This window comes from Neolamprologus multifasciatus, chromosome 14 (assembly GCF_963576455.1).
Source record: "Neolamprologus multifasciatus chromosome 14, fNeoMul1.2, whole genome shotgun sequence".
In the NCBI taxonomy this organism is placed as follows: domain Eukaryota; kingdom Metazoa; phylum Chordata; class Actinopteri; order Cichliformes; family Cichlidae; genus Neolamprologus; species Neolamprologus multifasciatus.
This window is the reverse complement of record NC_140452.1, coordinates 11612128-11626244: the sequence shown is the minus strand read 5'-3', so window position 1 is coordinate 11626244 and position 14117 is coordinate 11612128. Positions and strand designations below refer to the sequence as shown.

Sequence of the window (14117 nt, the reverse complement as noted above, 5' to 3'; positions counted from 1 at the left end):
TGTTTTGCACACCATATATGAAAATGAATGAAAAAGGGTTTTTTTTATGCAAGATAACAAGACAGAATTTGATTACTGAATATTTCAATTGAAGGTAATGTGTTTTTAATTTTAATTTTAAAAAAAAGTGTAATTTAATTTAATTTTGTGTTTGTTTTTCTTTTCTTTTTTTTTTGTTATCCTGAAGCATTTTTAATCATATTTTATTTTTATTGATTTTTTTTTTTTCAGGCAGAAAAAAAAAGTGTAATAAGTATGTTCATTCAGCTTTAACATACTGGGACACTTATCATGTTTCATTGTCAGTGTTTTCTCTTTTAGGTTTCCCATTAAGTAAAGAGAATGGAAACAAACAAAACACTTTCAACCAATATTCTGGAGGTCCAAGGTTTTGACATTTCTCCAGAGTTAACGTTTCCTCTCTTTTTCTTACTGCTCTTTGTTTACTTCACCCTGCTTTTTTCTAACATTGGAGTCCTTTTGCTTATCATTTCTCAGAAGAGTTTGCACCAGCCAATGTACTTTCTGTTTTGTAACCTGTCTGTCAATGATCTCATAGGTAACACAGTCCTGCTGCCTCAGCTAATGGCTCACATCTTGGCAACCGAACGGTTTATCACCTACAAACAGTGTGTGGTTCAGGCTTTTCAAAGTCACACATTTGGATCGGCTTCCCATATGATCCTCATCATTATGGCAATTGATAGATATGTGGCGATATGCCACCCCTTAAGGTATAGTTCCATTATGACAACCAGAACTGTGGTTGGGCTGTCCGCAGCTGCCTGGGGGGTGTCAGTAGTGCTTGTGTCTATATTAATAGGTCTTACTGTGAGGCTGTCCCGCTGCAGATCCACTATACAAAATTCTTATTGTGACAATGCATCACTATTCAAGCTTTCTTGTGAGGACGTGTCCATAAACAACATCTATGGACTCTTTTTCACTGTGCTGCTGTTTACTAGTTCAATTGCAAGCATAGCTGCCACCTATTTTAGAATTGCTCTCATTTGCTGGATTAAGAAAAACAAAGACTTGAATAACAAAGCACTGCAAACATGTGCAAGCCACCTTGTTCTTTATCTGATCATGCTCTGGTCAGGATTTTTAACAATTATATTGCATCGTTTCCCAAATTACCCAGACTTAAGGAAATTTGCATACGTTTTATTTCATGTTGTCCCTGCTAATCTAAATCCAATAATTTATGGAATGCAAACGAGATCATTAAGACATAAAATTACTGAAATACTGAAAAGAAAAGTGACTCCATCCTAATATTTCTTATCTTAAATTTACAGTACTAATAATAATACATTTTATTTATAGGTGCCTTTAAATACCCTGAAGGTCACCTTACATTAGTACAAAATAAATAAATAAAATAAGGTTTTCACTGGTTGCAGCTAAAAGGTACCTATTTTAGATTAACCTTTTCTTTTAGCTTAAGTTCCAGTTCCTTTTGAAAAGTCTTTCAACAGCTCAATAACAATAACAACAGCATAAAATGACAAGACATCAGAATGAGTGACATATTAATTTTCCTCCCACCCATGTATTAAAATCTAAATGTTTTCTACCAACCATTTTTTTAAGTGGGGCCAGGCCTACACACTTCTATTGATTGATTGCTGAAAAGCCATTAAAATAATATCTATGACAGAGCATAAAATAAATAAAAATGTCCTTATAATCAGTATCACTATGCATGTATTTGGAGCTGAGTAATGCATTTGTTTTCAGTAAGCTTGTGGGGGTTTTCTGTGTAGTCATTGTTAATAACTTACAACCCAAAACTTATGCTCAAAAAGTTAGTAATGTTTTTTTTTTTTTTTTTTACTTTAATAGAGTATCACAATACAAAATGTATTTATTGTACATATACCAATAGGGAATATATTTTCAGTTGTTTATTATGTACCCTTGCAACTATTATTTTCCATCTAACGCTAACTGAAGCTTCTTTTTCATATCCTATTAATAACAAAAGGCTTTTAGAGTTTTTAACTAATTTTACTCATAAAAGCCAACTAAGATTACTGTATGGCTAAAGATAATAAGAAATGCCAGTGACAAAATATTTCCTTGGTGAATGGCTGTTTGGATCAACTTAATCGATTCAGTTCTTCATTCTAATCCATTATCAACACTGTTCTGTATTGTTTGGCATCATTGTGTGCAATGAGTTGTCTTTCACACCTTCAGAATTAGGACCATCAGATAGAAGGAAAATATTTTTTACCAAAAATATATTTTTGAATTTTTTTAAAAAAAAAGTACCATTGTAATCCCCCTAAAATACTTTCCTTGTCTTTCTGCATGCCACATGCACCTGGATTATCCAGGACAGATTATTTTCCCATGACATTTTACTGTAATTCTTCTCTACTTCTGTTAATGTGACATTGCATTGTAGTGCATTTCCTAACAGTTTAGAACAGAGTACTGCTGACTAAGCATTCAGACTATTTTCCTTTCTGGTCGAGATTAAAGAGGGCTATCCCTCTCTAAAACATATAGATGAGGGATTATACCAAGAGCTAAGCTAATGGCTGCAAATTATGAGATTTCACGGTTAATGCATAAGCGTTACACTAGCGGCATCATCATAAACATGTTATCTGTTTTAGAGAAACTGGTAACACAATTTCTATCAAAAGGTCTTGTGCTAGTATAATTATTTTATGCCCATACCAGCTGTTATATTTTCATGGATTTATAAATTAGTCAAACAAGCCATGTGAAGCATTAAAAGAGCATTGAAACCCTCGTGGTTCACTGGAGGCCTTACTTTCTCAGGACACCACCATAACCATAGTAACTGCTTTTGACTTAACTGCTTTGTCAGATTTTGGTTGGAGGAGGGCTGGAGCCTATTTTAGTGAGGGGTGGGATAAACCCTGGGCACATCACCAGTCTATCACAGGGCTATTCAGCTGATTTTAACCTCTGCAATCAACCTGACATGTGTGTCTTTGGATTGAGGGAGCAAGCTGTTCACCCAAGAACAGGGAGAATATATAAGCTCCACACAAAAAAGCCTCAGGTACTGACTGTTTTGAAGGAAAACCCCTCTTTCTATGACATGACAATGATGATGGTGGTATGTTTGAAGCAGGTCCCTTGTGTAGCGCTGGAACCCAGTCATGATGTTTCATCTATTTCATAGGCTGGTTTGCTGCAATAATGCCAAATAATTAGCAACTCTATAAATAGAAGGTAGTTCTGCAAAATCACTCAGTAGGATGTTTGTTCTAATTTGCTATGACCTCAGAGCGCATCGAAAATAAAACTAATAGGCTATAAAGAGTGATATGAACATATTTAGAACTTACCGGAATGAAACTGTCTGGAGCACCAACAGATATTTGGAGATGGAAGAGAACTGGATATCAGCTCGTCTCACAGCTGCTATCCAGGCTACACGCCTTCGTTTGGTAACATCGATACACAAGCTGCCTCATGTCGCTTCCAGGTTGGGAAAGAATGAAAAGATAAACCATTTTCAAGCTTATTCTTTTGCCGGTCGTGCGATCGAACATTGCAGCCGACCACGCAGCAAGAACGAACCATGGCTGTTGTGTGTCCCTTAGACCCCCAAAATGGCGGATTGGGCCAAAATCCTTTCCACGCCCACCCCCGTGACATCACGCTCCAAAGCCCTATATAAAAGTTACTGTCACATCACCAGTTCGTGAGGTCCCATTTTGGACCCTCTATTTGAAAATTATGGGCATTACCATTTAGGCTTTTTGGATACAAAAGGGACACATTAGGTTCATTCATAGATCTATAATTAACCATGCATTACAGATACCTGCTAATTGGTGCAGATACCCAGTCTCATTAAGTGAGCAATGCGTCTTTAACACTTTAATACCTCTTGAATAAGTCACAGTGCATTTTAAATGGGTGAGCCATAAAAATAAAAAATAAAAATTCTAATATATAATAAATCACCCTGTAAATTTGTTATGAAGGGGAATTTTTCCTATAGAGACTTAAATGGTTTGTGAACCAGGACGAAAACATGTTTATTTCTGCTCAAAAGTTGTGTTTTTCAGCAGTCAGTCTCAAGTGGCTAATTAAGTATTCAAAGAAACTGCAAGTAACTGGTTTTGCTGCTTAAATGATCTGTGTGTTTATTTCATCACTTCACTATTTCATTTTGTATCAGTAAATTAATTGATTCTTTTCTGGGATGTGGACATTTTAAATTTTCCTGCAACAATAAGACATTTCTTAAGCAACAGCAGATACTATTTATTTGTTGCTTGTTGATATTAGTTTATGAACACCTTAAATAAAGGGGAAAGAAAAGTTCCTGTATAGAAATTAATCTGTATTTTATTTATTAAAAGAAGAACTCAAAAGTGAACGACTGAAAAAAATATATAATTATCATAAAATATATAGATTTGACAAAAGAACTTCCCACTTCTTGGGTGAGTGGAATAACTTTCACATAGCAAGGGGAGAAAGTCCATAAACAACAACTTCATCAAAGATTTAATTCTACTCACAAAAAGGTTTGTAATAGGAGGTGAAATCTCAAACATTCCTGCGAGTATGAGAAACTTTTACAGAATCTGATAATACTGGATGATTCCTGTCCTAACCTGGAATAATCTTTATGCTATTAACGGCATTTCATGCTGTCACCAAACCTTCTGAAAAGGTCTGCAGTTATATGGTTTTGTCCATGATGAGAAGGCTCATGAAAAACACCATAATGAAAAAAATCCACATGAAGAAGCGGTCTAAAACTTTGGCCACCTTCTTCCATTCTCCAGTCCTTTTCTGTGTGGCCCTCTGATCTCTGTGGCAGTTGGCTATATACTCTATGTTACGCAAGAGCTGTGTTTCATTGCTTTGGGTGCTGCAGGAAATCTCTCTGTCTTTTTTCTCTCCATCACTCACTCCTCCTTTCCTGCATCTCCTCCCCTCCCCTGACTCACCACAGTCCAGGCTTGCAAAAATGCCATTCTTCCAAGAGCTGTAGTTGCTAGTAGGATTCTTCCCGATTGAGCCTATAGGAGACAGCATCTGATCCATGTCTTCTTTTTCCTCTGTGGGCATAGGTCCCACTATCTCTTGTCCTCTCTCCATTCTGAAGATGCAGTCCTCTCTGCCCGGTCCCGCCTGACCATTCATGGTGCAGTTGGTGTTCTGTACAGGAGGAGGCTCCTGTTTCTCTGGCTGAGGTGACATGCAGTTCTCCCCAACTTCATAAACAAAGCACATTCTGGCCATGTACTGCAGAATGACTTTCTTGGCCCATTTGGGAACAGGCTTGGCATCAGGGCCACAATGGTGTATGTTCATGACAAATATGGTCAGAGCAGTGGAGGCTGTAATCATTGTCATTGTTGCAATGTAATATTTTCCTGTGGAAGGAAATAAGATGAGAAAATCTGTGAACAGATTTGTAGTGCATCACTATCACACATACTGGGATTTGATTCTTACCAATTAGTGGTACATTCTCAGAGGGGGGCATGATCTCTGCAACCAGTAACTGAAAGACAGTGAGTGCCAGCATCACTGTGACACCCAATGACACCTTCTCTCCAGAGTCAGCAGGAAGGTAGAAACCAAGTGGTGCCAGAAAAGAGATCATCACACATGGTATGAGCAGGTTGAAGACATAGAAGGATGCTTTCCTCTTAAGTTTCAGTGTGTAGGTCACATCTGGGTAAGGGTCAGCACAGCAACCATATAGAACAATGCTCTTCTTAGCCGGCATACCAAGCACCTCCCACTCAACGTTTTCCACCAGGTCAGCCAGGTCAGCACTCTCCATTGCATTAAGGATGTCAAGCTGGTTACCGTTGTAGGTCCAGGAGCCGTAGGTGAACCGGCATTGCTGAGCATCAAAGGGGAAGAAAGACACATCCACCTTGCATGAGCTCTTAGTGATTGCTGGAGAATCCCACATTATCTGTCCATCATGTCGAATCACCACATTGGTGTCCATGGGACCAGTGAAATGATCATCTGCGCTAAAAAACAAAGAAATCACTGCTGAAAAAACAATGTTCAACAACACTGTAAATTCATACTAGGAGCAAATTTTGAATAGGTCTTTTACAAAAACAGCTTTGATTAGTTTCAAACTGGAAAGGCACAAGTACACTAGTTAAGGATCGTGTCTGTTTTTATAGCTTTTCAATAATATAACATGATTATGTTTAATGTTTCAGCATCCTTTAGTTTCAATGACACTTTTAAACCATGGGAGGCATCACTATATGGAATTACTTTACACCTACTTACCTAATACTTTCTTGCACTTTCAATCACTTGTCAAAAATTGAAATGTTATGTTTTTGTTTTTATAGTTACCTAGACTGTTGTATATGCTGCATTATTGGACTATAAAAAGCAGCCAGCATAGGCCTGGACACCTACAAATGACAGCTTCAAAGCATGTTTAGCTTGTGTATTTCATATTGGGCAGAATACAGTATTGAATTTCTGAACTCTATGCCCATCCAACCTACCTGTTATAGAGAACTATATCAGGTCTCCATACATAACTACCCGGTATGCGGATGGTATCAAGGCCATCATAATCATCTTTATTCCATTTTAGGTGTGCATCAAACCACACTTGCCGTATCCATAAATATGCAGTTAGAATTTGGTTTCGCTCATCCTGTAAAATATTGAGAAAGGTGATCATAAAAGGGGAATATTACAGTTAAAACAGTAAAAACAAAAAAATAAAATAAAATAAAATAAAATACAAAACAGCATTACAGATACATGTGTATCTGCATGGATCAATTTCACTCATACAGTTATGTGCACTGTGGGAGTTTACCATGTCAATTATCTGGGAGAGTGTAACCTGTAGAGTTACATTCAGGATGGTGTTTGTGTCCTCTACAGGCCTCAGTGCGCTAGTGTAGTTTGTGAACAAATCCTTTAGGAGTTTCTGAGCATATCTTCCATGAGCACACCAACAAGCTAGGGCAAGGAACAAAGCAGTTTAAAGTTATGTTAACACAAAACATGTGATGCATTTCAGTATTCATGTATTTCCATTTTAATCGAGGAAAATATGTGTTTGCTATGAAAGGCATGCTGGTGTGATCACGGATCATTAGATTTTCAAGCCAGTGACATGCACAGCAAAGGCAGTGCTGTGGATTTAGAGGGTTGCAAGAAAAGGGAGAAACATGTGGGTCATGTGAGACAAAATATGGATGGTACAACAGATGGTGGTAGGGAACAAAGGGCAATGGCAATCTATATTTCCCTTCTATAAGGCTCTAGAAATAGACCAAACACATCTGCCAACATGTGCCAACAGTGACTTTCTCTGCTAAAGCTCTGTATTTGGAGTCCAACATGCAACATTAATCCAGTGAACAAACAATAAATAAAAATGAGCCTAAACCTGGAGGGAAAGTATTGGGAATTATTCGTCAAACGCATGAAGCCATTATTCACGCATTAAAATAAAATCGAATTAAAATAATCACTCATCAATCAGGAAACGAGCAGGAAGAGTTTTCAACAGGAAACGCAGTTTATAGCACTAAATTTATTCCCAGTGTCAACAATGGATTTGGACTAACCAGATGTTAACCTCGAGTCCTGTTTCAATAAAGCCTCTGAGCTGGATGCAAAGAAGGTCTACAGGATTATGATGACAGCAAAATCCCCAAACAGCTGGCAACAAGTTTGCGGATTCCGGGAAACAGCTTGAGGGGGAGAGGAAATATGAGGTGAAAAGGATGTTCTATAAAATATAATAGATGCAATGAAATACAGATGACTGGAATCACACGTCCAACCACACTTTATAGAAAAATGCTATCTAAAGCCTTTTCTCTGCTAGGACAGTTTTAATATAGTTCCCTTTCATATGATATTAAACCAACCTAAATAGGAACGCAAAATTGATCGACATACCGACATCGTTTTAGATTATACGAGGTAAACAGAAAATAAAACGAAAGTAAACTTACTCGGCAAAATACCGACACACAGCAAAAACAAAGTCTGGATTCGCCATTGTTTCATCTTGCTGAAGCAAATGCCCTCCATCCGAGAACCATTTGAACTGCTCTGTCCCCAAACACGTTTTATTCGCCGAAAATAGTCTTTACAAAAGCACACCGATGGGGGAAGTCAGCAGCGATGTAATCCGGTGCTGAACAAGCCCAACAAGCGCTCGGGAAGGGGCGGGGTGAACGAATCCAGCTGATACGACCACGTGTACACCCTGCACAAACACGGCGAGTTAAAGGTGGTGTTGTGTATTATCTTTGATGGGGTTTTGGTGGCGAATTAATGATAATAAGGATCGTCCCCCTGTCTGCTGTGATTCAGCACCACGGAGAGCTACTGGCAACTAACAAACAAATAATAACACATTTCTCGCTCCTTGTCTTCGGGCTAAATCTGGCCAATGATTTAAAAAAAAAAGAAAGATAATAATTACATAATACATAATTTGCATTATGTCGAAATATATATGCTGTAGCAATCACAACACTGTCCTCCTCGACTTTCTCTTCCGGGTGCTGGTGGTCCCCACCTACTCGTTTTACACGACAAGGATGCTACACCCGCAGGCCCGTTATCATCTCATCGGAGCATTCATCTGAGGTCGTGTAATGCAAAAAACAAAAAAAACAAAAAAACAAACACCCCCTAAAATGCGGGAATTTAAAATGACTGGATGAGCCGAGCATTGTTTTAGGCGATCGACGATAGCTAATTGAGAAATGCACGTCCACCGCCCTGCATTCTTAAATATTATTGTTACAGCGTAGGTATTGTTGGAAGAGACCACTGGCAAACAGTAAACAGGGTGAAGGTAGGATGGATTTAGCCATTACATGTTCAGTAAATTCACGCGAATGTTTTAAATCTGAAATGTTCCCGATAGGTTCAAGATAAATATTGACCTTGGATGGATGTACTTGACATGTTTACTCATCTCCAGTCTATTTTCTTCTTACCTAGCATAGCTACAGATGCCAAGAGCGTTATATCCCGTATGTGATCATCTTTACACGATTGTTTCTTTTCCCGCTGTCGCAATCTAAAATGCTACAAAGTTCAAATATTTTGGGGCATGAAAGACCCCTGGTTATTAGGGTATCATTCGCCACCTGTGTTCTGGCGACTGTGTGCCTACCCCTGCTCGGGCTCATCACTTGTGTCTTCATATCCTCTGTTTTTCATTTTGAAGATGCCACTGGTACACACTGCCAGGTAATGTGCATGTTTAGTTCTTTGGTAGTAGTTGCAATACCGTATTATGTATTGATTATATATTTTTAACCTAAACAAAATTCTTGTGTGTGTTTAGGTTCCTAATTACCTGCCATCTATAAGTGCCTCTATCAGCTTAAGTCCTGAGTGCCACATTTGGCGATTCTGCATTGGACTACACTCAGCACCAAGGTTACTGGTGGCTTTTACCTACTTCAAGTTTTACAAGGCTCGCTTTGCTACCAGGTTTCTAGAGAGTTCACTCAGCTGTTTAAACCTGGGCTTTTCTATATCTGAAAACCTTGGACTCTTGTTGCTCACATACGTATCATCCACTGAGACTTACTGTGAGTATTCTGAATTTAGTTTGCATTTTTGTACAGGCCTTGTCTGTACAACTATAGCGTAATACTATAATAATAATACTGATAATACTATTACCTATTCTTGGACATTAAAAACAAGCAGTTTCAGTTGTTCTAAGTATAATATGACTGGTGGTTGGTGCATTTATGCAAAGTTTAATAACATATTATCACAAGTTCTTCCCATTTGTTGGTCAAATTTCCCTTTCTCTTTGTGTTTTTGCTCCTTAGTTGTGCATAAGGAAGGTTTTGTCCTGTTCATTGTAAGTTCTCTAATCTACATGTTGATAACCTGCCGTTTATGGAAATCTATTAAGAAATATTCCTTAAGTCCTGAGGTAAGAAATAGCAAATGAGGCACTAGAACTAAAAACTGCCATATCATTTGTAGAATTACAGTCAATTTCAGTATTTGTTTACTTTGTTGTGCCCTCACAGGATGCCAAATCTCACCACTGGAAAGTGCGTTTCTTACTTCTCAATGTATGCTTCTGTGCTTTTGCCGGATTCTTTTACTGGAAACACAACATGTACTGTGAATCAGGAAGTGAGTATTTAACCCATCCTTATGTTTCTGTGTGGATTGTGGGCTGCTTTATTAATATTAATCATCAACCATCATATTTACAGTAATGCAAATATTCACAATATTCTGACCAAATTATATTTTTTCTGTACTCTGTTTCTTCAGGTTACACATTTTTTGCCCTGTTTGAGTATCTAGTTGTTTTCTCCAATATGGCCTTTCATCTTACAGCCGTGTGGGACTTTAAGAGCCGGGAGGTCATGCTCATTTCATCTTCAGAGGATAAAGACTTCTGACTAGAAAGTCAAGGACTAGGTACTACATGTACCACCCCCCAACCACCTGATGACAGCAGCCTTGATCCTGCTGAAGAGGAAGAGTGGGATGAAGGCCTTTTCCATATATTTCCATGATGACCACTCATAAATCCTTAGTGAGTGATGATGTCTGACAAATGAACATAAGATATGCACATGTGCTACTGTAGGGGTATTAGGATAACTTTAAGTGCATTTTTTTTGCCTCAGTGTCTCATTCATGGATGCCTTCACCAACCTACATGATGTTATGTAAAGTGACATTTTAACTTTTATACACTGCACAGCAAATATGTGGTCATACTAGAAATGTGCCAAAGTAAAGTGATAGTTCTTCAAGTATGCTTGGCTTTTATTTTGAAATATAAACTCAAGGATAGGAAATGGATGCATTCTGAATTCTAAGCCTTAGTGTCCAGCTTCAGAAACACTGCACTCTATTTAGAGTCCTCAAAAAAGATTGGCACCGATACTCACTTTCATGTAATAAAATGCAATATTCAGGTTGCTGTTGACAAAGCGCTTTATTCTATGTTGTTACTTATTTATGGTTTATTTTTTAAGGGCAAGTATATTACATGAACCACATTACACACCAGAGTATTTTTAATCTTAGCTAGTTTGCCATGCCCATTCCTAGTCGGGCTTTTAAAACACAGAGACATAATAAAGTTCAGTAAATCATAACTTTAAATACTTCTGCAATATTGGCAGTTGAAATGTTAATTTAACACTTTTCAAATCAGATTTCCTCAATAATATGTGAGGAACTGTGCACGCTATTGTGTCCTGATTACCTAACTCTTTGCTGTGCTCCCCCAATAAAAACCTGTAGATTTAAATGAAAGAGTACACTCCAGATTGACATGCCATATCAACAGATTTAGGAAAAACATGATAAAATCAAATGAAATTAAAGTACCTAAATTTTAAAAAAAATCAATCAATCAATCAACCGTGTAAAATAATCCAATACAGTGAATAACTTACCTGAGAAAGTCCTATATTTGTGAAACTGATAATACTCAGGTCTTGTTAACACTGTGTTAGGGATAGAGTCACATTTTTGTGATGATGGTTAAATTGTCAGGTTACAGCTCAAAGTTAAGATCAGCCTATAATGTCAATACACAAGCCTATATTATCTGATCTCAATACCAGGAAGGTTCAGCTAAAAATACCTATGTAACTGGCAAATTTAGGGTGCACAATTTAAGTTGGTTTAGCCTGACTACCTTTACACAACTTCAGTGCATCTATTTTTACTAGTTATACCATTATCAGTACCATATTTGTTGGTGCCTGTCCTGTTCAGGCCTTACACTTTCCATGTATGCACAAAGGAATTCCTGCACATGGAAATAAATTTGTCTGGTTAAAGTTTAAATGTAATTGTTTGCATATTTGTGCAAACTGTACTGTGCCTAATAAACAAATCACTGTAAAGGTTATTTCATCGTTCTAACAGAACTTAAAATATACATGCACTTCAACTTATGATTGACTTAAGACATCATTATATGCTACTGTTCATTTGTATTATGCCACCAAGATTGTAAGGTAGTTTCAAAATATTTCCTCTGTATATATCTTGCAATATGATTGAATTTGCACTGCTCTGAAGTGTCTTATAATCCACCCATATATCTAAACCAGATGATGCAAATGATCCTCAGGTTACTGGCAAGAAGCATAGTATTGTGTAGGTTCTAATATTAATCAATCTATCAATCAATAATATTAATCAAATATTATGTGACAAATGTATGTTAAGCACATCACTAAAAGTTTATTACTTTGTTCTTCTGTTTTCAGATGAAGTAGTCAGTAAATATCTTCAATATGTCATTAAAGATTTTAACAAAAGCTATATAATACTGAAACCTATGAACCATGATGTGATGACAGTAATTTCCTCCAATATTAATTCTTTTATTTGCACTCAAACTTAAGGATATTCACCATAATATATTGGCATGACTTGGAAAATACCTCAATGTGCAAGTTTACTATACAGGAAAGCTACAGGACCCTGTGTTAGCCCAAACAGTCAACATTGCAGACATATACTCTGCAAAGTCTGTACATGAGTTTAATAACAGAGATATAAAATGAGTAAGAAAAGTAACAACTTTTTTTTTTTTAACTCAAGCACCATTATTCTTTTAAATAGAGGTCTCTATCAAACAGTCAAGGTTTCCCTTTATAGTATAACTCTGAATTGATAACCAGATTAGTAACAGTAAATTAAAATTTTTGGACACTTTTAAAATTTCTCAGCAAAAGCCATAAACCTTCTTCAAATGTATCTTAGTTCAACAGAGCAGCATGTTTTGGGGCATTAGATCCCCTTTACTTCAAGGGGTGTCCTGCCAAGCTTTGCTGGTGTGCATTCAAGCACAGGAACGTATTGCACTTCTTGGATTTCCACCTCGACACACCCTTTGGACAGAGGTCACACCATTCCAGCCTTTCACAGTGAAGCAGCAGATGTCCACACCTGTCCTAACACACATCTAGTTGTGTTGTTGCTGTGAATATCCTGGGATGTAGCCTTCCTTTTGAAACAACACATGTGGTGGAGAGGAGGATTACGTTTATCCAGCTTAAAATGCTGGCATTTTGACTTGCTTAAAATTGTGAGCAACTGCCAATCAAAACCTGGATTGGTGTGTCATTCAATAAGACACAGATGAGCCAGCAATCTGAGATGCACAGGACGAGGATGTATCTAAGCAAGGCAAGGCAAGGCAAGTTTATTTATATAGCACAATTCAACAACAAGGTGATTCAAAGTGCTTTACAGAGACATTAAAGAACAAAAACAAATAAAAAGCATGATTTAAAATTGATTAAAAGACTGTAGATAAAATCAGAACAGTAGATAAAATCAGTAGTTAAAATCTAAGTTTTGAAATGTAAGCTTAACAGTGTGGATTTGGTGTTTTATTGAAATGCAGCTGAGAATAGGAGAGTCTTCAACCTGGATTTAAATAAACTGAGTGTTTCAGCTGATCTGAGGCTTTCTGGGAGTTTGTTCCAGATATATGGAGCATAAAAGCTGAATGCAGCTTCTCCGTGTCTGGTTCTGACTCTGGGAACTGATAAAAAAAAACGGACCCAGATGACCTGAGGGATCTGGAAGGTTCATACTGGGTCAGGAGGTCACTGATGTATTTTGGTCCTAAACCATTCAGAGCTTTATAGACCAGCATCAGAACTTTAAAGTCTATCCTCTGACGGACAGGCAGCCAGTGTAAAGACCTCAGAGCTGGACTGATGTGGTCCACTCTTTTGGTCTTAGTGAGGACCCGAGCAGCAGAGTTCTGAATGAGCTGTAGATGTCTGACTGATTTTTTAGGTAGACCTGTAAAGATGCTGTTACAGTAATCAAGCCTACAAAAGATGAATGCATGGACTAGTTTTTCCAGGTCCTGTTGAGACATCAGATCTTTTATCCTTGAAATATTCTTGAGGTGATAGTAAGCTGATTTTGTAAGCAGGGGAAAGTGCCATCGCCTTGACCTTGCTGTTGTCAAGACTGACGACCTGTCCAGGGTGAACCCCACCTCTCATCTCATGGTAGCTGGGATGGACTCCATCAGCCATGACGGCTTGTGTAAAATCTGGTTATAGCTTGTTGAATTCAGCTGTGTAACTCTACAAAGAGCAGAG

The 14117-nt window shown here is 37.6% G+C and overlaps 3 protein-coding genes across 6 annotated transcripts; 2 read left to right on the top strand and 1 right to left on the bottom strand.

The window, feature by feature from the left end:
* The first annotated feature begins 327 nt into the window (after positions 1 to 327).
* Positions 328 to 1317, top strand: LOC146503615 (olfactory receptor 7C1-like). Its single transcript, XM_085130361.1, has one exon. The coding sequence runs from the start codon at positions 343 to 345 to the stop codon at positions 1276 to 1278; it is 936 nt and encodes a 311-aa protein (XP_084986487.1). The 5' UTR covers positions 328 to 342; the 3' UTR covers positions 1279 to 1317.
* Positions 1318 to 4494: 3177 nt separating this feature from the next.
* Positions 4495 to 8195, bottom strand: chrna10a (cholinergic receptor, nicotinic, alpha 10a). 3 transcript variants are annotated; one of them, XM_085130360.1, is made up of 5 exons: positions 7587 to 8195; positions 6827 to 6972; positions 6504 to 6658; positions 5470 to 6002; positions 4495 to 5387 (listed from the first exon to the last, which is right to left on the bottom strand). In XM_085130360.1, exons 2-5 carry the CDS (start codon positions 6827 to 6829, stop codon positions 4687 to 4689), a joined length of 1392 nt encoding a protein of 463 aa, XP_084986486.1. In that variant the 5' UTR covers positions 6830 to 6972; positions 7587 to 8195; the 3' UTR covers positions 4495 to 4686. The 3 variants fall into 3 exon arrangements, with proteins under 3 accessions (XP_084986486.1, XP_084986485.1, XP_084986484.1); XM_085130359.1 differs by having other exon boundaries at positions 6827 to 7712; positions 7980 to 8195; XM_085130358.1 differs by having other exon boundaries at positions 7980 to 8195.
* A 353-nt stretch (positions 8196 to 8548) lies between these two features.
* On the top strand, positions 8549 to 13300 carry LOC146503613 (acyltransferase PGAP2-like). 2 transcript variants are annotated; one of them, XM_085130363.1, is made up of 5 exons: positions 8549 to 9234; positions 9332 to 9581; positions 9831 to 9937; positions 10038 to 10146; positions 10357 to 13300. In XM_085130363.1, the coding sequence occupies exons 1-5, from the start codon at positions 9067 to 9069 to the stop codon at positions 10419 to 10421; spliced, it is 699 nt and encodes a 232-aa protein (XP_084986489.1). In that variant the 5' UTR covers positions 8549 to 9066; the 3' UTR covers positions 10422 to 13300. The 2 variants fall into 2 exon arrangements, with proteins under 2 accessions (XP_084986489.1, XP_084986488.1); XM_085130362.1 differs by having other exon boundaries at positions 8551 to 9234; positions 10291 to 13300.
* Positions 13301 to 14117: the final 817 nt, after the last annotated feature.

Excerpts from the sequence above, each read along its gene's own strand:
- LOC146503615 (XM_085130361.1), top strand. The coding sequence starts at position 343 with ATGGAAACAAACAAAACACTTTCAACCAATATTCTGGAGGTCCAAGGT.
- LOC146503613 (XM_085130362.1), top strand. The coding sequence starts at position 9,067 with ATGCTACAAAGTTCAAATATTTTGGGGCATGAAAGACCCCTGGTTATT. Across the intron at positions 9,582-9,830 it reads ATCATCCACTGAGACTTACT|TTGTGCATAAGGAAGGTTTT; the intron begins GTGAGTATTCTG and ends TTTGCTCCTTAG. Across the intron at positions 10,147-10,290 it reads CATGTACTGTGAATCAGGAA|GTTACACATTTTTTGCCCTG; the intron begins GTGAGTATTTAA and ends CTGTTTCTTCAG.
- chrna10a (XM_085130358.1), bottom strand. The coding sequence starts at position 8,058 with ATGGAGGGCATTTGCTTCAGCAAGATGAAACAATGGCGAATCCAGACT. Across the intron at positions 6,659-6,826 it reads TCTCCCAGATAATTGACATG|GATGAGCGAAACCAAATTCT; the intron begins GTAAACTCCCAC and ends AATATTTTACAG. Across the intron at positions 5,388-5,469 it reads TGAGAATGTACCACTAATTG|GAAAATATTACATTGCAACA; the intron begins GTAAGAATCAAA and ends TTCCTTCCACAG.